General features: G+C 37.5%; 2 protein-coding genes across 5 annotated transcripts in view; both read left to right on the top strand.

Annotated features, from left to right (window-relative positions):
- septin7a (septin 7a) overlaps positions 1 to 7804 on the top strand; it is a 44685-nt gene extending 36881 nt beyond the window's left edge. Inside the window, exons 11-15 of one of the 3 annotated variants that reach the window (XM_030147539.1) lie at positions 184 to 309; positions 766 to 786; positions 3241 to 3376; positions 3475 to 3620; positions 6684 to 7804. In XM_030147539.1, the coding sequence (XP_030003399.1) occupies positions 184 to 309; positions 766 to 786; positions 3241 to 3376; positions 3475 to 3620; positions 6684 to 6720 (466 nt within the window). In that variant the 3' untranslated portion in view covers positions 6721 to 7804. The remainder of the gene's footprint in view (positions 1 to 183; positions 310 to 765; positions 787 to 3240; positions 3377 to 3474; positions 3621 to 6683) is intronic. The other 2 variants (XM_030147540.1, XM_030147541.1) reach the window with 2 other exon arrangements.
- An 11716-nt stretch (positions 7805 to 19520) lies between these two features.
- eepd1 (endonuclease/exonuclease/phosphatase family domain containing 1) overlaps positions 19521 to 23490 on the top strand; it is a 40077-nt gene continuing 36107 nt past the window's right edge. Inside the window, exons 1-2 of one of the 2 annotated variants that reach the window (XM_030147699.1) lie at positions 19521 to 19751; positions 19873 to 20787. In XM_030147699.1, coding sequence (XP_030003559.1) covers positions 19940 to 20787 — 848 coding nt within the window. In that variant the 5' untranslated portion in view covers positions 19521 to 19751; positions 19873 to 19939. Of the gene's footprint in view, positions 20788 to 23490 lie in introns of both variants that reach the window. The other variant, XM_030147700.1, reaches the window with a different exon arrangement.

Below are 23490 nucleotides of genomic sequence, written 5' to 3'. Positions count from 1 at the left end.
AAAAAAAAGGCATGCCAACTGTCACTGCATAATGTCTCATTTGTCTCTGTGTTCTTCCAGTCTCTCTCAGTCAAACAGCTGCTTTTAGCTGTTTCAGATTAAAACTGTATGTGCCACCAGTGAAGTTTCCGTAGTGCAGTACGCTCATATTCTTCCACTCACGTTTATTCATGTTATTTTCAGGACTCACATGCAGGACCTGAAGGATGTGACAAACAACGTTCATTATGAAAACTACCGTAGCAGGAAACTTGCTGCCGTCACCTACAATGGCGTTGACAACAATAAGAACAAGGGGCAACTAACCAAGTAAGTTTCATATTTGCATGTCCACTAGTTTTGTGAACTGCTGACAATTGGGAGGTTTCCTTCCATCCCACTGGAGCCCACAGAAGATTTGGCAGCTGGTTCTATCAGCGACCTTTCATCAAACTGTCAGCAGCAGAAGCAGCTCAGTTACTGTGTAACTGTGGAAGACACTCCAGTTCAGAGGTCAAAGTCTGCAACAACTGACCTGCAGATTAGACTTGCCAAGCTGTCACTAAAGCAGCCCAAACCTTTAAACCCATTCCTGGCCCAAAGAGCCAACACTAACCCCCCACTAACTGACCACCAGTATCAGCCGTGTCTAATCTGACAGCACTAACCGAGGTACCATCTGACTCCTAATCCGCAGGCTGCAGCCGCCTGTAATCACGAGCACAATCTCACAAGCTAATGCATGGGTTATGGCAGCATGCTAAATGTCTGTTTGTTTGTTTTTAGACCTGACACAGTTGAAGGCATGTAAGTGTTATTCCACTTCTTCACAACTTCTCTCCACATGCTTTTTACTCCTTTCTCCGGCCATTTCCATCCTTCCCTCACTCATGCACCTATCTGCAACTCCATAAAGTATAATCCAAAATGTCTTTTCACACGGTGTTTAGGACATCTAGTCAGACCTATTCTGTTCTGATTGGCTTGCTTTGTGGTGCATTAAATATAACCACATTCCTCACTTATATACTGCACTGCTACAGCATTGCCCTTTATGATTAACATTCTGTCTAAACTTTAAATATACAACAGTAATGTTAGGATATAAATCAAAATCAGTTTTTGCAGAAGGTTTAATGTATAATATATAGCAGGCCAAAAAATGGTGCATTAAGTTAAATGATAATATTAACACAATGTAAGCACCTGATGATTAATTTATCACCCTTGGAGTAGGCTATATATTTTTAATTAAAATACTAATAATATACACAAGGGCCCCTATTTAAAAGGTTTGCAGTAGCCTGTTTGATCGGTAGCAAAGGCCAAAAAGAAAATATTACATTTTGACATTCATCTTATTGTGCCATTCATTTAATCTTCTATTTAGCATAAAAGAGAAAGATAAATAACTGCAAGTTTTGTAATTTTATAGACGGATAGTTGTAGTTTTAAGGTAATGCTACTGGCTTAACTTAATGTGCTTGCACTAACTGTTAATTTTATGATCTGGTATAATATGTCACCATCCTAAACACCACTTTATGTGTTGGCATGTAAATAGTATATAGACCCTATTAGATAAAAGATAAATGCAATAAGAGTCACAATAATGTGAAGCTACAATGTCAGTGTGCATTAAACAAACAGTTCTAGGTAAATTGTGTTTGCATGATTAAAAGTAATCTGTCAATGGTATTACTTAAAAAACATTATATATTATGAAAATATTAATATATATTATTATAATTCTGTTCTTGTGTAGCTTTTGTATAGTCAATTAATAATATTTAGGCAACAAACTCACCAATACTGAAATTAAGCATGAGGAGAATGTTTGCTTTACTGATGCTGAATGAATGAGAGATTCATAGTCATGGAAAAACTGTACAGACTGTGTTAAAAGATATAAAGGTTCTGCTGTTACGCTGCATGCCAGAGTGCTGGGAGATAGGAAGTTTCCGATGTCCATCTCGGTAAAATACATTGGAACACCTGTCCAAGCCGGAGGTCCTTGTTGCAAAGTGGGGCCAGATCAAAGTACCCTAACCTCACCACGAAATACAACGTGACGTCAACACAACAATGGCGGTGTGCAAGTTCGCATTGAAAAAAACTTCACAATGTATAATTAGCTCATCCATCATTTTGCTTCTTCCATCTCGTTTGCATATATGAGAACACTGTAGTGTCAACAATCAAAATGCCTCACATCAGTAACAAAACAAAGAGGAGTTTAGGTCTGCTATATCCATATTTGAGTCTTTGAGTACCTAGAAAAGCGCTATATACAGGGTGGGGAAGCAAAATTTACAATATTTTGAGGCAGGGATTGAAAGACAGTGTTTGACCAATTAGTTTATTGAAAGTCATGAGAATTTATTTGCCACAAGAAAATTTACATAATAGAAAATATTTTTTATTCTATGTGTCCTCCTTCTTTCTCAATAACTGCCTTCACACGCTTCCTGAAACTTGCGCAAGTGTTCCTCAAATATTCGGGTGACAGCTTCTCCCATTCTTCTTTAATAGTATCTTCCAGACTTTCTCGTAATAGTTTTGCTCATAGTCATTCTCTTCTTTACATTATAAACAGTCTTTATGGACACTCCAACTATTTTTGAAATCTCCTTTGGTGTGACGAGTGCATTCAGCAAATCACACACTCTTTGACGTTTGCTTTCCTGATTACTCATATGGGCAAAAGTTTCTGAAAAGGTATGGATAATAGTGTTAGGTATGATTATGACATCAATATATGTTTGGTTTCAAAACAATTGACATAGTGCCTGCTGAGAAAAAACAACTAAATGTTCATTGTAAATTTTGCTTCCCCACCCTGTAAAACCGATGTATTATTATTATTATTATTATTATTATTATTATTATTTGTTGTTGTTGTTTATATTGAACATGGATCACCCGGAATACTTTGAAGTGGGATGTAGTTATCTCCAAGTGAGATATATTCTACCTCCCAGTACTCTGGAATGCAGCATCACACCTGTACTTCCAACAAGCCATGTCACCTCTGAGCTCCAACTGTCCCAGGAAGCTGTCCGTGATGGGGGGCTTCAAGGGACAGTAAGCAAGTTGACGCCTCCTCTTCCTCTGATCCTGCTGCTTCTTTTTTCATTTTATCCCTCTGTCAGATCAAACTTTTAAAAGGAGGGACAGTGTTTTAAGAAATGTCCGCCTATTTGATACCTGCATACCAGAGGTTGTCTTCTGTTGTAATAAACGCTTGAATTGTTTTTCCAGGAGTCCTCTTGCTCAAATGGAGGAAGAGCGACGGGAGCACGTGGCCAAGATGAAAAAAATGGAGCAAGAAATGGAACAAGTGTTTGAAATGAAGGTCAAAGAGAAGCTTCAAAAGCTTAAGGACTCTGAGGTTGAGGTAAATCTATAGGTGTACCTAAGTATTTCTTTCATAAGTGCTTGTTTACCCTCTTTTTTTTTTTTCTCTCCTCTGATTAACCGTGCATGTCTCTGTAGCTCCAGAGACGTCATGAGCAAATGAAAAAGAACCTTGAGGCCCAGCACAAAGAACTGGAAGAGAAACGCCGTCAACACGAGGAGGAGAAGGCCAGCTGGGAGGCCCAGCAGAGGATTATGGAACAGCAGAAATTAGACGCCTCCAGGTAAACACACATCATCACATAGGATGATCAAAGTATCATAAGGGTTTTTCTTTCAGAGGGTGATTTGAGGTGAGCTTGAAACCTGTCTGAACATTCAACAGAAATGTAATAAAAACATAAACCCTTACAGTATCCCATGACACTTGTTTGTCGATACCTTAAAGGATTTTTCCTTCCCTGCTGTTAACTGTGGTCATTTTGTGCTGTATAATCCACTCATTTTACCTTTAAAAAATAAACCTTAGTGATTCTCCACTGCTCATTTTATTACTGTTAAAACACTACTTACTTTACTGTATTAAAGAATCATGCAAGTCTAAAATTACAAGGTACTGACTCTGCTTTACATTTGTATTACATGTCTAAAAACTATGCATCACCTCATTTATCACAGTGTTGCTCAGGGTTACGTGTTCATTAATTAACATGAGCACACACCATTTCCTAGAACAGCAAAGGAGGAATAATCTACAGCTGTGAAAGCACCCAAGAAACGCACCATTTCCTTCCAGATAGTGACATTAGCTGAAAACTGGCATGTCTGGCTTTTTAAAGACATTACTGAGTTTTTTTATTTATTTATTTATTTTTTAATGAAGCAATATTTGTGTGACCTACTTTTAGATTTGTATCTGCAGGTGGAGCCAGCAGAATTGTGATAAATGACACAAACAGGACAGGGAGAGCTTGAAGAACTGACTAAATCATGAGGCAGGCAGAGTGATTGGTCTGTCTGTGTAATATATTATCAAGAAGAAAAACTTGAATTATGTGTGAGGTGTGTGGTTTAAGTCAGAGGTTGGAAATGTCAGAATGGGGACTTTTAACCTCTGAGTTGGAAGCATTTCACCACTCAGGATGCCAAAAGCGACGTTAAAAACATCTTGATAAGAATCTGACAAATAAAAACAACAAAATAGTTGATCACAAGAAATGTACTTTGTTATGGCAGGCAGAATATGAAATGTCTTCTGTCTGCTGTGCTTAATAGGATATAACCTAATTAAATATAGAATTCATGTAGTAGTTAAGTGCCTTCAAGGTGACATACGGGTTCAGGTTATTTGGCCATTTTGTCAGTTGTGATTTAATAAACTACACATTACTTTGGTAATGCTGTATACACAGTACAACTTGTAATGATGAGTGTTGGGTTCAGAGAGAGAGGTCGTCCAGTTCATTTTAATTAATACATTTGAGCCTCATCATAGATGCAGATAAACATCATTGATTGTTGAAATTAACCTTTTAACTGCAATCTCTCCGGCGCTGCATTTTGCACTTGACAGCATTCAAATTACTGTAACTCCTGAACCGTTTGTGCTATCCACAAAATTCAAACAACATCAAAAAGCTGAGATCCTGACCTTTCCGACACTATATAAAGCAGGGGTGTCAAACTCATCTTAGTTCAGGGGCCACATTAAGCCAAATTTGACCTGAAGGTTGCCTGGCCAGTGAAATAATAACATAATAAGATATAAATGTCAACTCTAAACTTTCCTCTATGTTTTAGAGTGAAAAAAGTAAAATTATATGATGAAAATGTCTCCGCCTACCAACTATCCTTTAAAACAATGTAAATAACATGAACAATAGGGCTTGTTTTAGTGAAATCATAGTTTGTTTTAGTGTAAATACAGTAAAATTACATGAAACTGTTTACATTTACAAAGAGAAAAATTTTGAGTTGTGAGTATTTATAGGTTATTATGATAGTATTTTACTGATCTGACCCATTGGAGATTAAATTGGACTGTATGTGGAGTCTGAACTAAAATGATTAATATCTTCAGTGAAATATTTGCATTTCACAAATTCATCCCACAGGGCAGACTGGACCCTTTGGCAGGCTAGATTTGGTCCCTGGGCCGCATGTTTGACACCTCAGATATAAAGCATTACAGCAGCAATGTGGGACTCTATTACAAGTAGAAAGGAACTGTTTCAGAGAGTTCCACACAGGCTAAAAAATGCCTGGAAATGACAAAAAATGTTAAATAATAATATGGACACTGAATGTTCAAGATCAAAAAGCATGACTGAGCAGATGCACAATAGTTGAAAGTTTATTTTTCCACTCTCAAAGTTTAATTATGGACATTTACAGTTGTCTCTGATAGTAAATATGCTAAAAACTTCAAGTCTGTTTTTTTTTCTTTTTTACTAAAACACACTGTTTTAAGCATTTATTATTTATAAATGATCATTAATGGACAGATATTGAAGGTTAAGTTCTTCCTGAAAACGAAAGTGCGAAAGAATTGACAAAAAAGACATTTTAGGCCACTTTTAATGAAAAAGAAACATCAAGTCACCTTGGCGGTCTGGTATAATGGCAGTCTTGAAGAGGTGAAACTTTTTCATCAGCTCAAGAAAAACTAAGAAACCCAAACAAAAACAAACATTTAGACAAGCAATTGACAGCCATTGGATGCAAACACATTTTTAATTATTTCCTAGTAAAGCATGGGTTTGTCAGTGCATTTGTCCCTACTGTTAAATGCTGATGTTGCCTCATTTTATAATCAAATGCTAATTCCTTAGTCTCTTGTTCTTATATTGATGTACACTTGTAATTTCCTACACCAGCAGTTCACTTTGAATCAGCAGTTGCATCTTTATGACGTTAAAATTCTGGCGGAGCCCCTCGCTCCTCCGTGCCTCCCAATGATCAGCAGATCAAATAGTTTAACAAACAGCCAGAATGCAAATCCTCCAAATGCCCATTTTGTTTAGGAGGCAGGCTTTAAGATTATTATTTTTGGTAGGCACTGTATCAGGGCGCATATGTCCACTGAGAGAATTAGACTTTAAGCGGCCGCTTAAGCCCCAAAACATTTGATCCAGTCGAGAAATCTCATAAACAAACTAGACGAGGGTTTGCAAAGCGACAAATGCTGATTATAAACTTGACTGTCTAATTAAAAGCACTGAAACTGAATGAAGGTATTAAATTATAAGCTTTAGGCTGCGCAGACTAACTAGGCTTTGGCCTCAGAAGGAAGCACACTGATAAATACTTAACTACTTGCCTGTTTCCTGTTTATTTTGTCTTAACAGGACCTTGGAAAAGAACAAAAAGAAGAAGATATTTTAATAACTCTGGAGGACCCTCCCAATCCTAACAACATGTTACTTTTTGCCAGCCCGCCAGACTTGATTGTCGAAGCATCTGTCAATCAACTCCATCAGCTGTCTGACCATATTACTGTGGAATACTCAAGTGAAAGCCAGAGGGCAGTGTTGTCTGGACTCTCAATTTAACCCACCCCTCCTCAAACGATGTCATGGCCCCTCCACTCCTCTTCTCACATCTTATGTCCTTATTGATTCTTTACATGGAAACAGTGACAGTATGTACAGCCGTTTCTTTTTGCAGATCAAACAACTTCCGTTCTTCCTTTGTGATAGACGAGGATGAAATCCAGAGTTCAGTCGTTGTTTCCTCTACTCTTCTGTTCGTTTGGGAATGTTGGCTGCTGCACTGATCTGTGCTGCATCCTTTTAATGCCAAAAAAAATAACTAAAGAGGTTGGCCTCGACATAGAGGCTGAAGCTCGCCTCAGGCACTGTTTTTATATATATATATATATATCTTTCGGTTCATCTATTTAGCTATCACATGTTAATCCCTCCCTCCCAGAGTGTTATGCTCCTCCATCTCCTGTAATGTAAATTGTATAACCACAAACTGCAGTGTTTAACTTGAAACATGTGTAACATTTTCATACTTTTTGTTTATTACTTTTTTTCCTTTTTATGCCCTGGTATAGAAATTATTTTAAAATTTGCTTTGAGTATCATAGTGTTTTCTAACCCTGCCTTTGGAAACTTACCACGTTTTCCTGACTTCACTCACGCTGAGTGTAAAAATGTAAAGAAAACTGCCCATCAAATGCTTATGTATGAACCAGCACACATTGATTTTCTAATTCTCCATATAAATATTTTTCCACAGAAAAAAATAAATCTTTCCAAGGGCAGGATATGGAAAGCCTGCGTTAGATGTTGATGGATATGAAAAGTCACTCAAACAGCTCTACTGGGACAGACTCAGTCACTCAACGTAACTGGCATTCTTTACGTCACATTTAGCACTGTTTGTGTACTGCATCTGCATTTTGTAATGTCTTGTTTTTACTGTACAAAGTCACATAATAAAATTGTGATGGGAAAAAATTGCCTTTGTGAAAGTGCAAAATGTATGCTCTATATCATCAGAGGTAAGTTGAAATATTAACACATTGTATTTTTCAAAATCCTGTCACTGTATCATTACCTAAAATGACATATAACAGTGTCCATCCTTCTGTTTTCAGCTGCAGGGAAATATGCTTCCGTTCAGCTACAAGAGCATTAGTGACATCCAGCACTAACGTTAAGCAATGAGGTCAGTGAGGAAAAGGGCTCCATGTAGAATACTTAAGTTCTGCTACACCAGACTGTCTTTATGGACCTGGGTTCATAAAATAGCATCAAAATTCTCCTTCATTTTAACCCTTTAACCCCTGAGACATTATTTCAATGAGATAATCAGACGTGTCATAAAAGCTGCTGTGAGTGTATGCTTTTGTTCCTTTTCTTCAGGAATGTTTGTGCTTTTGTTACACCCTTGAAAACAGGGGAGATGGAATCATGAGAGTGATTTATAATTGTTTCCCTCTGCAGTTTAATGCAATGAGGAGAAAGGGCGCGATCCCCCTAGAGGTGGATAAGGACACAACCAAACAAACCCAGACAGTTTCAGACATACTAGTGGATTGGATTACCTTATCTAAAATAGCAAAGGTGTTATTGTAACATGACCATTTTAACTATATTTATATACATTTTAACTGTTTTGCTGTTTTTAACTCTTAATGAATCATGTAATGAATTGAATCACTGAAATCTGATGTTAGGCGTTTCGTGTTCTTACAACCTATCACACTTTCAGTACCTGGCAGTCGTTTTTTTTACTGTGTGTTTTAGGGTCAAAACAGGTTGGAATTAACAGACAAAGACAGAGAGGAATTGGACATTTTACAGGTTTTTACAAAATAAACACTCAGAATGCACATCAATAAGAGATTTAGGATGTTTAACATTAACAGTGAACTGTAATACACTGAAGTATCTCAATTTTGGCCCAGCAGTTTTTGTTTTGTGGCTCTTTTATTCTAAATCAATTCAGCTGCTTTTTGGCACCTGGTTGAACTCCAAAAAGCAGTTACATGGTCAAAACGCAGTAAAAACAGTAAAAAATAAATTAAAAGAAAAAATTTAAGAAAATCATCATAACACTGCAAACAGTAAAAACAAAACAAACAAACAAAAAAACCCACAAGGAAAACAGTGTAAAAAAAAAAATAATAATAATTTTGTCCCCCCTCCCCATTACACAGGCGGTGGGGGGTGTACTGAGCATGCTCAGATGTCTGCGCACATGTTGAAATTGTTATTGAGCAAACAGTTGAATTTTTTAAAATATTTAAAACAAATCATACATACATGCCTTGTGTTATATCTGTATAACACAAGGCATGCTACAGAAGGTAGTTTTATTCTACCTAAAGTGAAAACAAATAAAATGAAAAGTACTGTGATTTATAAAGCCATGGTGATATGGAATGCTCTGCCGGGACAAATTATTCAAGAAAATAACAAATACAGATTTAAACAATTACTGAAAAAGTATTTATTTGCAGAACGATGCTCGGTGTCTGCTAATGTTTAGTTGATTAACATTACATTGATATACAACTGTGAAATGTATCTGACCATTTACAAAGTATGCTAAAAACTACTTTTTGGGAGGTACTGTTAGTTGAACTAGGTCCTGTATAACATGTATTTTGTTTTTGTTTTGTAATTGTGATGGATGGTTTGTAGTTGTTGTTTGTGTTTTTGGTGTTTTTTGGTTATTTGCGTACTGCAGAGTAAAGATAATTGTGTTGGGTGTGGACTCCTGGAAGAATAGCGATGGCCTGAGCCAAAGCTAGTGGAGATCCAAATAAATGAAATGAATTTTTTTTTTTTTTTTTTTTTTTTAATTATAGAACGCTCACCACAGATACATCAGGGGTTAAAGGGTTAACTATTACTATGCCTCTCATTAAAACAAATCTTCAGACCAGATAATGTATGTTGTGGACAGGATTTCACAGATTTTATAGGAGACTTTGTGACATAATTTCCTCCAGCAGGTGGCAGCACAGACAGTGAACGCCTCCTGACACATTTAAGGCCTTTCTTTCTTTCTTTTTGATCAGCCTTATCAGTGCTTCCCTGGACTTTAAACGCAGCCTGGTTGTTTTGTGTTGATACACTTAACCTAAATAATGTTGAGAGAAGGATTCGCTGCCAGTTTGTGTTTGTAGCTCGTGTTGTTACAGCCTTTCACCTACTGCACTAATGCTCCTGTGTGGCCGAAAGTACACTATCATTCTGCCTCAACATTTCAGATGAGGGGCTTTATCAGGAACACTACACTCAGTTTAAGATTCAGCGAGGTGGCACTAAGTACACTGAATGATTTAGAAGTAGTAGTTTGTATATTTTTTAAGTTAATGGATAGTTTAGTGATTTTAAATGTTTTAGTAGGAGCTGAAGTTTGCAAAAATGCATGAGGATTCTGGGATGTGCAATTATTTTCCTTGCGAGACAAACACGTTTTTTTTGTTTTTTTTTTGTTTTGTTTTTTTCCTAAAGTAGCTCCTTAAGTTTTGTGTGGTTACAGAAAAAAATTTAGAGTATTTCAAAGATAACAGCTGAGGCTCTTATCTTAGCACTAACAGTGTTTTAGGCTTCCTAAGTTCTAGTGGGACTTCAATATGACCTGAAAGAGCTCTGGCTATGCTTCATCTAAATTTTTTAAGTTCTTGATGTGTTCCAGATGTTTTAAAAGGTTCTGAGTATGTCAAAAGAGATTACCGTAGTCCTCAATGTTGGTTTAAATAGTCTTCAAGTGGTTTAAGGGTTGTTGTTTTTTGGTTTTTGGTTTTTTTTGGTGGTATGGGATCATCTGAATAGAGTTTTGATGAGGAGGAATCTAAGATTCTTCTCATTACTTTTAGATGTATTTCAGGTTTAATTTAATCCTTAAAGGAGGTTCTTGAGTTCTTATGGGAGCTCATAAAAAGGTTCTACAGATTATTATGTGGTTCTATAGCAAGAATGTCAAACTCATTTCTTCCAGGGGCCGCATTCAGTCCAATTGGGTCTCAAGTAGGCTGGACCACTAAAATAATAACAAAATAACGGATAAATAATGACAACTCCAAATTTTTGTTTTGTTTTGGTGCAAAAAACCCCCGTTAAATTATGAAAATATGTACTTTTATAAACTATTCAAACAAAAAAGATGTGAATAACCTGAAAAAACTGAAATTTCTTAAGAAAAATAAGTACAATTTTAACAATATTATGCTTTAACTTATCATTTCTACATGTGGATTATGGATCGAATCTACGAAGACACTAAACACTTAATAACAGGCAGAAAATAGTTAAAATTGTGTTTAATTTTCTTTAGACTTTTCAGGTTGTTCATATTTGTTCAGGTTATTCACATTTAATTGTTACAGGATAGTTTGTAAATGTTAATATTTTCATAATTTAACGTTATTTTTGCACTAAAATAAAGACAAAAAAACTTGAAGTTGTCATTCTTTATAGGCATAATGTAATATTTTTTCACATCAAACCAAGAAGAAAATATGGAGTCATTATTTTTTGTAGGTTTTTATGCTATTATTTTACTGTAGATCATATCGATCTGTATGTGGAACGTGAAGTAACATGAGTTCAACAGCCTACACTGTGGAAGTTTTGCACTTTGTAAATTCATCCCACGGGCCGGATTGGAACCTTTGGCGGGCTGCATTTGGCTCCCGGGCCATATGTTTGAGACCCCTGCTATAAATGATGACAACTTTTGCTCTTTGTTTTAGTGCAATAAAAAACATAAAATTATCAAAAATATTCACATTTAAAAACCATCCTTTAGCAAAAAACATGTGAATAACCTAAAAAACTGAAATTTGTACGAAAAATAAGTGCAGTTTTAACAATATTTAGCCTCAACTTATCATTTATACATGTGCATTACACACAGTGTTATACAAACATGTTCTAACAGGCAGAATATTAATAAAAATTTGGAGTTTGGAACTAAAATGAGAACAGTTTCTCATTCAGTTTCTCATTTGTCCTGCTCATTGTTCTTCATAGTTCTTTTAGGTTCAACTGGACTAGTTTTGCTTCAAAAGAGCAAAACTAGTCCAGTTGAACCTAGAACCTAGAAAAATGGAGTTGTCACTATTTATAGGTAATTATGCTATTATTTTACTTTAGAACTTATTGGTCTGTATGTGGAACCTGAACTAAAATGAGTCTGACACCCTTGATTGTTAATATCTTCAGTGAAATTTTTGCACTTTGCAAATTCATCCCGTGGGCAAGATTGGACCTTTTGGCTGGCTGGTTTTGGCCCCCAGGCCGCATGTTTGAGACCTGTGTTCTATAGGCTACTGGGGTATTCTAGTGATCTGCAGGAGTTTAGGGGCCTATATAAGAGCACAAAGAACTGCTTTCTAAGAATTATTGAAAGGGTTTATGTTGTGATGCTTCATATGAAGTTTTCAGTGGATTTTCTAAATTGTCAATATTTTTGAGGATTTTCTGAGGATGTTTCAGGGCCCACTGAGATGTGATGTTCTTTTAACTTAATCAAAGAGGCAGTGGATTGTTTAGGGCATTTGGGATCCCTTTATGAGACTGCAGAGTTTTTTTGGAAAGTAATTCTTGAGGATGTATCAGCTTCATGCAACATTTTTTTGTGCTGCAAAGTTTGTCCAATCATGTATAAAATTAAACCATTAGAACATGAGCTCTTTCCACTACATTCACCATGTACAAGCTTTGTAGTTAGATCATTTTAGGACATGTGAAGCAATTTACTGGGAGTTGCGTTACTTGAAACAGCCTGGATCCATGTTTATTTTCTGCCTGTGACTGAAATTACATTGCATTAAGAAAATAAATGTAGACTTGTTATGTTTAATGATAAATAATGAAAGAAGGTTGCATGTGGACTCAGTCAATGTATTAACCAGTTCCACGTTGCATCATCTAACCATCAGATATGATCAGCAGACTTTTAATATGTAAAGCATATATAATTTCCATGTGCATGCACTTATTGACTTATTGATGCAAAATGTGTCACTCCCTCTGCCGTATCCAAACAAAAGATGGACCCTTTGGACTTTTAGTAGCTGTGTGGAGGATAAACACACACACCGCTGCAGCATCACCCCACAGCCCTCCCAGCCTGACAACAAGTCTGGGTCAGTCTTTCCGCCTGGTGATTGGTCGGCCGTGCCTCCAGATCACCCAGGTAGGACACTCTCAGCCAATTACAGAGATGCACTCAAAAACCCCATGTGTCAGCTTACATGACAACACGAATACCAGTGGCAGATCTAATTCTGTTTCAGGTCCCCTAAGGGCAGGGTCCGCCCCTCGACTACATGGAGCGAGTCTGAACTGTTGAGGGAATTTTACTAACCCACCCTGTGTTTCTTACCATTGTGCAGAACTTCCACCTTTGCTACCAAATCCTCTTCTTTATCAGGCAAATCATTACATGTGTGGTTAATTGCTGTTCTGACATTGACCTGGTTGCAGTATTTCTAGGTTAGCTCCAGCCCTGGGAAAAAAAGACGGAAGTAAATGTGTCACTGCAGCTTTTCTTATGTGGTCGTATATACTCTTAAAGGAGTGATATTTTGCTTTTTGAAATGGAATTCTGCATTTTAAAGCATTTCCCTGTGGTCTACATAAACTGTAAATGCTATGCTTTGGTCTGAATTCTTCATTAATTCAACTCCACAGGTCCATCTTCAACCCTATTTCTGAATAATGACACCAGAAAGGTCATTTTGAGCGCTGGCCCTTTAAATGCAAATGAGCCATTTCACGCCCCACCCCCTCCAGGTTGTTTGCTGTGCTGCTCTGTCCTGTTCAACCACTTGTGTTCGTTAATACAATCAACAACTGAACATTTTAGGTAATCAGCTCAAAGTTTGGACATATTTTCAGTATGGACTACAACCGCTGCTGCTGACAGTTTTGTCGTACTCTGAGAAATGTTTGTCAGAAGTCTTGACCTTATATGTGCAAATGTTGTAATGTAACTAGTTATAAAACATATTCAAATTAAGCAGGAATTGAAACAGGTTGTAGAAATCCACTTGATTTTTGCTGGAATGAATATAAAGATAGCTTTGCAGCACCTTGAGGGTTCAAATTCAAACTTTATGAACTATTAGGGTCCAAATACACAAATAAATGAACCAAAGACTAATAAAAGTGGGTTTAGCAAAATATGACCCCTTTAAGGCTAAGTATTGTAATCATGATAAATATGTTTTGGGCAAGTATTTTTTTGATTGAATCTAGAAATATCTAAAGTATTTACAACTATTGATGACATTTAATACTAGGCCTGGCTTTTAATAGAGACCATTTAAAAGACTAACCAGATTACAGTCTTCTTTACAGCAATCCTAACACCTTTTTAGCCACAGTGTTAATTTAATAATAATAATACAATTCTCAGTTTTTCATTGTTAAGTCGCACTAAGAACAAATTACAGCCCAGACTGAGAGTTGAGAGCATGAAAAGTAAAAAAAAAAAAAAAAGCTTAGAATGATAGTCTTTGGTGATCAGTAATGACCCTCGATCACAGGTGTCAAACATGTGGCCTGTGGGCCAAAACTGGTCCACCAAATGGTCCAATCTGGCCTATGGGATGAATTTGTAAAACAAAATTACACTGAAGATATTAACAATCAGATGTTAGTCATTCTAATTCGGGTTCCACATACAGACCAATTCAATCTCAAGTGGGCTGAACCAGTAAAATACTATCATAATAACTTAAATAATGAAAGCTATAAATTTTCTTTGTTTTAGTGTAAAAATATAAAATTAAACAAAAGTGTTTACATTTACAAACTATCCTTTTACATAAAACATGAACAAATACAAACAACGTGAAGTTTCTTAAGAGAAATAAGTGCAATTTTACAAATATTCCACCTGTGACTGAATGTTTTGTGTATTTGTAATTGTATTGCACATGTGTAAATGATAAACTGAGGTATAATATTGTTAAAAATTCACTTATTTTTCTTAGGAAGATTCAGGTTCATGTTTTTTAAGGAAACTTTGTAGATGTAAACATTTTCATAATGTCTTTTTTCGCTGTTATTATTTTACTAGTCCGGCCCAGTTGAGATCATATTGGGCTGAATGTGGCCCTTGAACTAAAATGAGCTTGACACCCCTGCCCTAGATGAAAACCCTGAGTATCGTAACACCAACCTATATTACAGTTAATAGTCTGGGGAATATTAATGTTAAATTCATTCCAATATTTTCTAGAAACTGAATGCAGCATTGTGCGGACACAGTACATGCCACATAATGATTCTTCTAGCGTATGTGGCTTCTTGATGATTGGCTCATTGTTCCACGATCATTGTTCCACATCATGATTCCTAAGCCACCGTCCTCTTCACATTCATATCACTGCGAAATCTAAATCCTCTTAACTGATTGGGATGTGTCGTAATCCTTTTTAGAAGTGTGGAATGTCTCTGCTTTTTGTCCCGCAACGTACTTTTTTTTCCCCCCAAGATGTTAAGTCCTGCTTTATTCAGATTGTGTAAGATCTGAGGTCAAGCAGAGGTGGCAATGTCCAGTATTTGTACCATGGTGGGACAGTGGCTCTAAATAGAGCTATGATGTAAATAGTAGCTTATCCCTTTACTACTGCGATCCAGGCACATAGCTGACTGCCAGGTTCACATTCTGCTGGACCACAGATCCATATCATTGGATTCTAACTGGACATTGCACCCGTTTGATCATAAAACTGAATATCATTTTACAGAATTTGCATTTGCCTGATATGATACTGTATACATTATATAACTGTTGCGTTGCAGTCAGTGATAATATACTGATCCTTGAGTCTTCCACTGAACTCAAGGATTTTTGCAAGAGCTCATGACCATTCAACCACGCAGCATTTGCCTGTTGGCTCTCCAAAAATCCATTTCAGAATCTCTGGCATCGACAGGGAACCCTTGCAATCCTCCTGAGATAATAATAATAATAGCTTTATTTATATAGTACCTTTAAAAACAAACTTTACAAAGTGCTTTGACAGAGGGCACAACAGCAGGATACAAGAAGCAAGTAAAAACACTAAAACAGAAGCAACACAATAAGAGAGATGTGTACAACAAATGCAAAAAATATGGCACTTCGAATAAATTAAGTGAATCGGAGTAAAGAGGGCAGGGATAACGTAATATGATGCTGTCAAATCAGTGCAAAAAATGAAGAAATGAGATAAAACAACATCATGTATGAGAATATAAATTAATAATGAGACAGGATAAAAATCAAATTCAAAAAATTAAAATTAAAAAGGGACAGACATCACATAAAAGCAAGTCTATAAAAACGTGTTTTAAGAGGTGATTTAAAAGATGTCACTGATTCCGCAAGCCTTATCTCCTCGGGCAGGCCATTCCAAAGTCAATGTAGAACTCTCCTCAGGATCCATGAGTGACCCAGTGTTTCATTTGGGCGAATAAACCCTTTTAAAACCATTCTTGAATTCCCGAAACCATATCAAAACATCTTCCCTGCTGGAATGAAAGTAAAAATGATGAAAAGAAAATCACGTGCCAACATGAACTGGAAAAATGCAATGGGAACACTTCCTGAGAAAACCCACATTAATTGCAAAAGCATGAAAAAGCCCCCAAGAGCTCTAAGATATCATTCAAGAACCCACGTCAGAACCCTCGGATCAATGACCACAAGTATCCCTGTCCTTATGGCTTGACAAGATTATCAAAAACCAATCTGCTGCTGCACTGAAAGGCCCCACTAGAGGCCTTGTAACCCCTAAAGGATCTCATGTAATTCATCCACTTCCTGTCAGTCAATCAAGGGTCAATACAACCACTTAACAGTCCACCTTTGGGTGATCCTCATGCTTTTTACAGTGCTCCTTCAAAACACACTGGAAGCCCTCCAGGACTCTATAAGACCCCAGAAGAGTCCTTTGACTTTTTTTTCCCTCTCTGGGTCTCCCTTTAGAGCCCCTCAACAGCACATTGAACCACTCAAAAACCTCTGATGCCACATTTAAGATCTACTGGGACTCGACTTCCCTCTTGAAAACCACTAGACTCAAGGGTCTTAAAGTCTAATCAGAACTTCCGTTTGCGTAATGGTCTGTATGCCGGTTGTAAAACAGCCGATTAAAAACGTAAAAATGCTTTACACATAAATTCATAATCACAAGCTTTGTTGATTATGAATGAAGATAGCTGGTGTGTCTTATCTGAAATTCTAATGCCGTGCTAATGAATTCAATCAGGATCACAGCCAAAGAAATACATTTAATAATTACACTGATTGGAGCCACAGTGAAAGGCTGTAAATTCACTTCTGCTTAACCCATAAGGACCCAGTGTGACTTCTTTGGCAGTTCCCAAATGATTTTTTCTCGATATACCTTTCTTAAATAATTTATCACTATTTATTATAATATTAGCCTCTGAATTTTGCATTTTTTTTCCAGTGAAAATCATCTGTCTTCTTATGTTTAATTCATGTAGATGTTCATAAAAGCAAAATCAAAGGATAATGTATCAAAACAGAAAAAAACTGAAGAAAAAGTGACTTTTTCAGCAAAATATATCATTAACTGAACATAAACCCAGTGTCTCCATCCACTGTCATTGATCTAACTCCATTGGTTTTACTGGTGAATCAGTGTTGTAGAAGATGACTGCGTTTCCACATTCACTATGGAGCCTCTGAACGTCCAAATGGGTCATATCTGATGACCATGAAAAGATGATACATTGCATTTTACACCAATTATCTCCATGTTTTGAAAGGATTATGTTTTGATAGGATTAGTGGATGAACAGTTTAGATCAGTAGATGCTTTTGGTCAGCGGTGGATGAAACACACAAACACACACCATCGACCTAAAGCCTCTACTGATTTAAACTGTTTAATACTTGTTGATCCACTAATCCCATCAATACGGAAATAATCTGTGTAAAATACAGTTTGTCGTTTTTTCATGGTCATCAGAATATGGAAAACATTGATTCACCAGTAAAACCCACAGAGTCTGATCCATGACAGTGGACGGAGATACTTGTTTTTTATGTTTAGTCAATGATATTTTTACTGAAAAAGTCATTTTTTCCTATTTTTTTCTGATGTGATATAATAACCTTTGAATTTATGCTGAGCCTTTATAAACGACTGAATTAAATATTGGAAAATACATGATTCATACTGAAAAAAACTTGAAATAAAGAGGATAATATTAAAATAAATGGTGATAAATCATGTAAGAATGGTTAAATATAGAGAAAAATCCATTTGGGAACTCACACAAAAGTACCACTGGGTCTTTATGGGTTTAAAAATACATTTCTATTATGATTTGAGCTAATAACCTTCCTTATAATAAACCCTTTTCCATGTACCTCATAATCCAGACTTCCATTTGCTGTAAAATTTGTGAACACCTCTTGAACATGTTACAACTTGTTTGACAATAGCTGTAAGGGTAATGATGATACTTTACAACCCTGTTATCCAGACTGATTGTGTTCTGGTGTTCATGCTGTTACATAAGACAATCACTAACTAATAATTTCAACCCAATTCATTTGTGGATGTAGCCTTTAATTACGTGTATTGACTGAGCTCGTGCACTTCAGTGACAAGACACAAACTATTGGTTCGTGACGTCTGGAGCCACGCCCACTCCTGCTTCTGATGGAGACAGCATCAAGTTAGTCCTGACAGCAGTGGAGACAGGGCTGTCAAAATAAAAGCAGGACTCTTCAAAGACATCTGTGCATGAAGGTAGTGCTAGTATTAAGTCAACAGTAATCTTGCATTTACATGAGGTGTATTTTAGTGTTCCCTTTAGTGTTTATGTTGAATATAATGCAGCATTTAAGTATACATCACATTAAATAGAACTTTTTTTTTTTTAATAATCTTTTTATTAGGACACATTTTCAGTATACACATCCTGTCAGCACAGGTACAAGCATATTGATGGCCAAAATCCAAAACCTCCTATCTGAAAAAATCACTTTTTTCAGGAAGAAAAAAAAAAAAAAAACGTGGATCCTGGAGGATTCTGTTGGGTTTCTGTAAATTGGCTTAGAGTCTGGTTTTGACCAACTGTATATGTAAAGTGTCATGAGATAACTTTTGTTATGATTTGGCGCTACATAAATAAAATTTGATTGATTGATGGTTTACTTTTATTATAGTATGGTCTTTGTTGTTGTTGTCAGGTGACCTTCATGTCATAAGAAAGGGCAGGATTATCATGCAGATAGACTGAAAATGTGGAGCCATCCTTGTTCTCACCATTTAATATGAAAACTCAAAATCTAAAAATTTGCAGATAGGAGGTTTTGGTTTTTTGGCCATCGATATGTCCAATTTTCCAGTTTTACAAAAAAAACAAAACAAAACAAAAAAAATAACAATAAAAAAAACAAGTAACCCCAAACAAAAACTTAAACAAGAAAAAACAAAAAACAACAATAAAAAAAAGTAACTCCAAACAAAAAGTTAAACAACAAAAAAACAACAAAAAAAAAAAAAAAAACAAGTAACCCCAAACAAAAACTTAAACATAAAAAAAACCCCAATGCAATAATGTGGTTTTCAAGTGGCCATCAGTCTATGCATTTGAGTTTCCTTTTATTTTGTACAGTGGAGTGTTCCTGTGTTTTCCTGCCTCAGCCTGTGTGACTTGACTGTGACTCAGTGGGGTGTACTGATGTGATCACTGGCGTGTTTCTGTCAGATCAGTGTGCGTGGAGGTCGACCTGTGATCAGTCAGACTGCAGGTTGTAGAAGGGGTAAAGTTGAACCGCGGAGCCCGGGTATCCAGCTCGTATCTGTCTCAGCAGACCCACGGACAGGCTTCATCCGAGTAGTGCGCAGGTGTGGGGAGTCCACGCAGCATGTAGACTGGACCCACTGGATCTGCTGCTGCTGTATGGTGCGTAGCTCCGATATCATTAAAATGAACCAGGCTGTCCTGAAGCTGCTGTGTGTATGTGTGTGACTGTCACTTCTCTGGCTTCCACGGTGCGTGTTTTTTGTTTTGTTTTTTTCTCCAGCGCGCCGTGGCCCTGCGCCTGCCTCCGTCCGCTGCGCTGATCCGAGCCCCGGTGACCCGCAGGAGCCATGGGTGGGAGTCTGGGCTGCCACCGCTCCATCCCCAAGGACCCCACGGACTTCAGCTGCGGAAAGCGCAAATTCAGCGCCGCGTGTAACTTCGGCCACATCATGGTGAACCAGGAGCGGCTGAACATCAACACGGCCACGGAGGAGGAACTCATGACTCTGCCGGGAGTCAACCGCACTGTTGCGCAGAACATCGTGGAGTACCGGGACTGCATAGGGGGCTTTAAGAAGGTGGAGGACCTGGCCCTGGTCAGCGGGATCGGGGCCACTAAACTAGAGGTGATCAAACTGGAAATTTGTGTTTCCAGTCGGACCAGTTCCTCCCAGCATTCCCCGTCCTCTCTGCGCAAAGACCTGGACTACCAGCCGTGCACCGGCATGAACATTAACACCGCCACCCCTGCGCAGCTCATGAGCATCCGAGGCATCACGGAGAAAATAGCCAATAACATCGTGGCCTACCGGACGGAACACGGCCCCTTCAAGAGCATCGAGGACCTGGTCCGGGTGAACCACATCAACAGCTCTCTCCTGGACAAGATCCGCTTCCAGGTGTTCGTGGAACGCTCCAGGGCGCCGTCCACGAACACCAACGGGGGGCTGACCTGCACCACCAAGTCTCACCCCAGCCCGACTTCATTCAGCCTCAAAAGCGACGACCTGGACCTCCCACCTGGAGGACCGACCCAGATCATCTCTGTGCGGCCCAACGTGGACCCTCCGCCCGGTCTACGGGACGGGAAGCCCGTGGTGCGAGTGGCCACCTGGAGCCTGCAGGGCTGCTCCTGCGAAAAGGCCAACAACCCGGGGGTCAAAGAGGTGGTGTGCATGACCCTGCTGGAGAATGAGTGAGTGCAACTTCCTTTTAATAAGTGATTTAAACTGTGGCTGGTATGAACACCCAGACAGAAAATATTTTGGCAGTATTATGGGATACATTTTTGGCTTTCTTTTGGCATTATGAAAACCTTTAGGTTTAACTGTGGTAGGATTAAGATTATCCATAATAGATATGGAGGCACCAGCAGTATATGGCTGAGTTATGCATATGTGTGGTTAACCAAAAGACGGGGCAAAGAGTGGGATCAAGTACAGGGATGGTATGGCATGTTTATGGCAAGCCAGAAGACTGACTAAAGAGCAGCAACATCTTATTACATATATGGATGTGTTTTGGTTGTGTTTTGGCATATTTCTGTAAAGCCAAAACACTGCACAAAGAGCAGGAATTTCTACCCAGAAGTAAACCCCACTTCATTTTAAAAGCATGATCAACACACATTTTGGGTGAATTTTGGCCTCCTTTTGGCCTCTTTTTGGGTCAGTTTTAGCTACTTTTTTGGCTGGATTATGGGGATTTGGGGCTTTTCTAGGACAATTATGGCTATATTTTGGAAGTCCACTATTACTTTTGGATGAATTTTGGCTTCCTTCTGGTTTGATTTTAGCTTGCCTATTTTGGGCCATTTAGGACTCATACATCCACCCAGAACTTTGCCAAATGACATGCCAGTTTTGGGCCAGATTTAAGCCATAATGATTTTGCTGTCTGGGTATGGTCAAACACAACAGCACCATCATGACCAGTTAAACATACAAGTAGGGATGTAACAATATGAAAATTTCATATCACGGTTATTGTGACCAAAATTATCAAGGTTATCATTATTACTGCAGTATTGTTGAAATTGTGCTCAAAATGTTCAAAAAGTACTAATTCACACACTGAAATAATTTAACCAAGTTGTATTTTATAAAAAAAATAATACTAAATAAAATAATTGGCACAATGTACCTTCTGTTGCAGAAACTTTCAAATATTAACCCTTAGTGGTCTGAGCCTATTTTGTCCATTTTTCAGTCCTTTTGATCTTGCCTTTATATACTACATAAACAAATGTTCACTATACTCATGTTTGGGATCTGTTTTTTCAGCACAACTTCATTTATATCATCTGTCTATTATTTTTTTCACTTTAACCTACTATAAAAACATGAAAGGACAAAAAACACAAAAAAATATATAAAATCCAATTTGAAAAATGTATATAATTTATTGCATAAATAACACAAAGATGCTTAACGAACCTTTTCAAAGACTTTAAAAGTGAATATTGGTTCCAAATAATAAGTATATACAATTAAAATTGTAATTAAAACTATACTCAAATATTTGACATAAAAGCAGATCTTTACATAGGTTTTTTTTCCCCTAAAAGTGCAGTAGTCAAACTCAGTTATCATGATAATTAGAATTTAAACAGTAATACTAACCACTGGCAATTTAACAGCGGTTTATCGTTATACCGGTAATCGTTACATCCCTACCTACAAGAATATGGTATTATACTGTGCACATCCACAAACTGTATAAACAACCAACACATTGAAACAAAAGAGAATAAACTGATAAAAATGTCAGAGTACGTCTCTACAAACAAAATAAAAGCAGGAGATGTCTGTTCCAAACCTATTCGCATCTAACAAAGACAGGCTGTCACTGAATCTTACACAACATTTTCATTTGTATGGTTGTGCCTCCATGACTAAAACCCCTGTTAAATGGAAATAAGTGCAAACAGTGCAGTAGTTTTTAATGCGGTCATGTCCTTTTATTCATGAGGGTTACATTTCTGCAGACAGCTGAAAAGTGGGTCTCTGTGAATCCAGGTTAATCTGCCCTGATAAACTCTGAGAGCAGTTTTTCGGTATCAGGTTGCTTGGTGAATGAATAACAAGATTAATTCAATGGGATTCTGCGTATTTGACAACAAGCTGCATGGATAAAGAGCTGTGCTGCTCACCTATTAGCTCAGAACTGGAGGTGTTTTTAGAATGAGGCCTGTTAAAGAGCCAAATCTTAGAAGACACCGCTCATGTTGCATTAGAGGAGCATAGGGTGAATGTTAAAGGCTGAGAAAACACAATGTAGCTTTAAAGGAAATGGAAAAAGATACACAAGGGTTTCAGCATGAGATGACACCCAGAATATTTACTTAGTTCTCCTCTGTATAAGTAATCCTCTGTTCTTAATAAACGCCTCCTAAGCAGGGTGTGACCAAACTTGTATCTCTTGGCACAAGGTTTACTGTTGGCCAGGTTTTGTCAGTTCAAGTGTCTAGGGTTGAGCAGAATTCTCTTTGGGTGGTGAGACCTGACCTTCTTAGAAGCCAAAGTGCAGAGTGGGTGTGGAGGGAATGCATACAGTCATTCCCACACTACATGTTGTTAAATCTTAAACTGTCACTGTCAGTAAATTTAGCATCCTCCGCTATGCAGCCAGCATATGATCTGTTTTAGCAGCATGTTCTGTTCCATCAAGTGCTGAGACTTCCACATTAGCTGTACATTATACGGGCAAAGTCTCTGATCACAGCATGTAGAACTTTATATCATGCTAACAGTATGTATTATAGTACACTAACTGGGATTTTATTTAGTGCTTTACATAGACGACCCCAACACAAGCCCCTGTTCTGTGGCACATTCACTTCTTTCCACTTAACTTTGTGTTGTTACTTTGTGTTTCGTGTTAATTTTCTGCTTGTATC

This window comes from Sphaeramia orbicularis, chromosome 11 (genome assembly GCF_902148855.1).
Source record: "Sphaeramia orbicularis chromosome 11, fSphaOr1.1, whole genome shotgun sequence".
NCBI lineage: Eukaryota > Metazoa > Chordata > Actinopteri > Kurtiformes > Apogonidae > Sphaeramia > Sphaeramia orbicularis.
The sequence above is the reverse complement of the archived record's forward strand: the minus strand, read 5'-3'. Positions and strand labels throughout refer to the sequence as shown.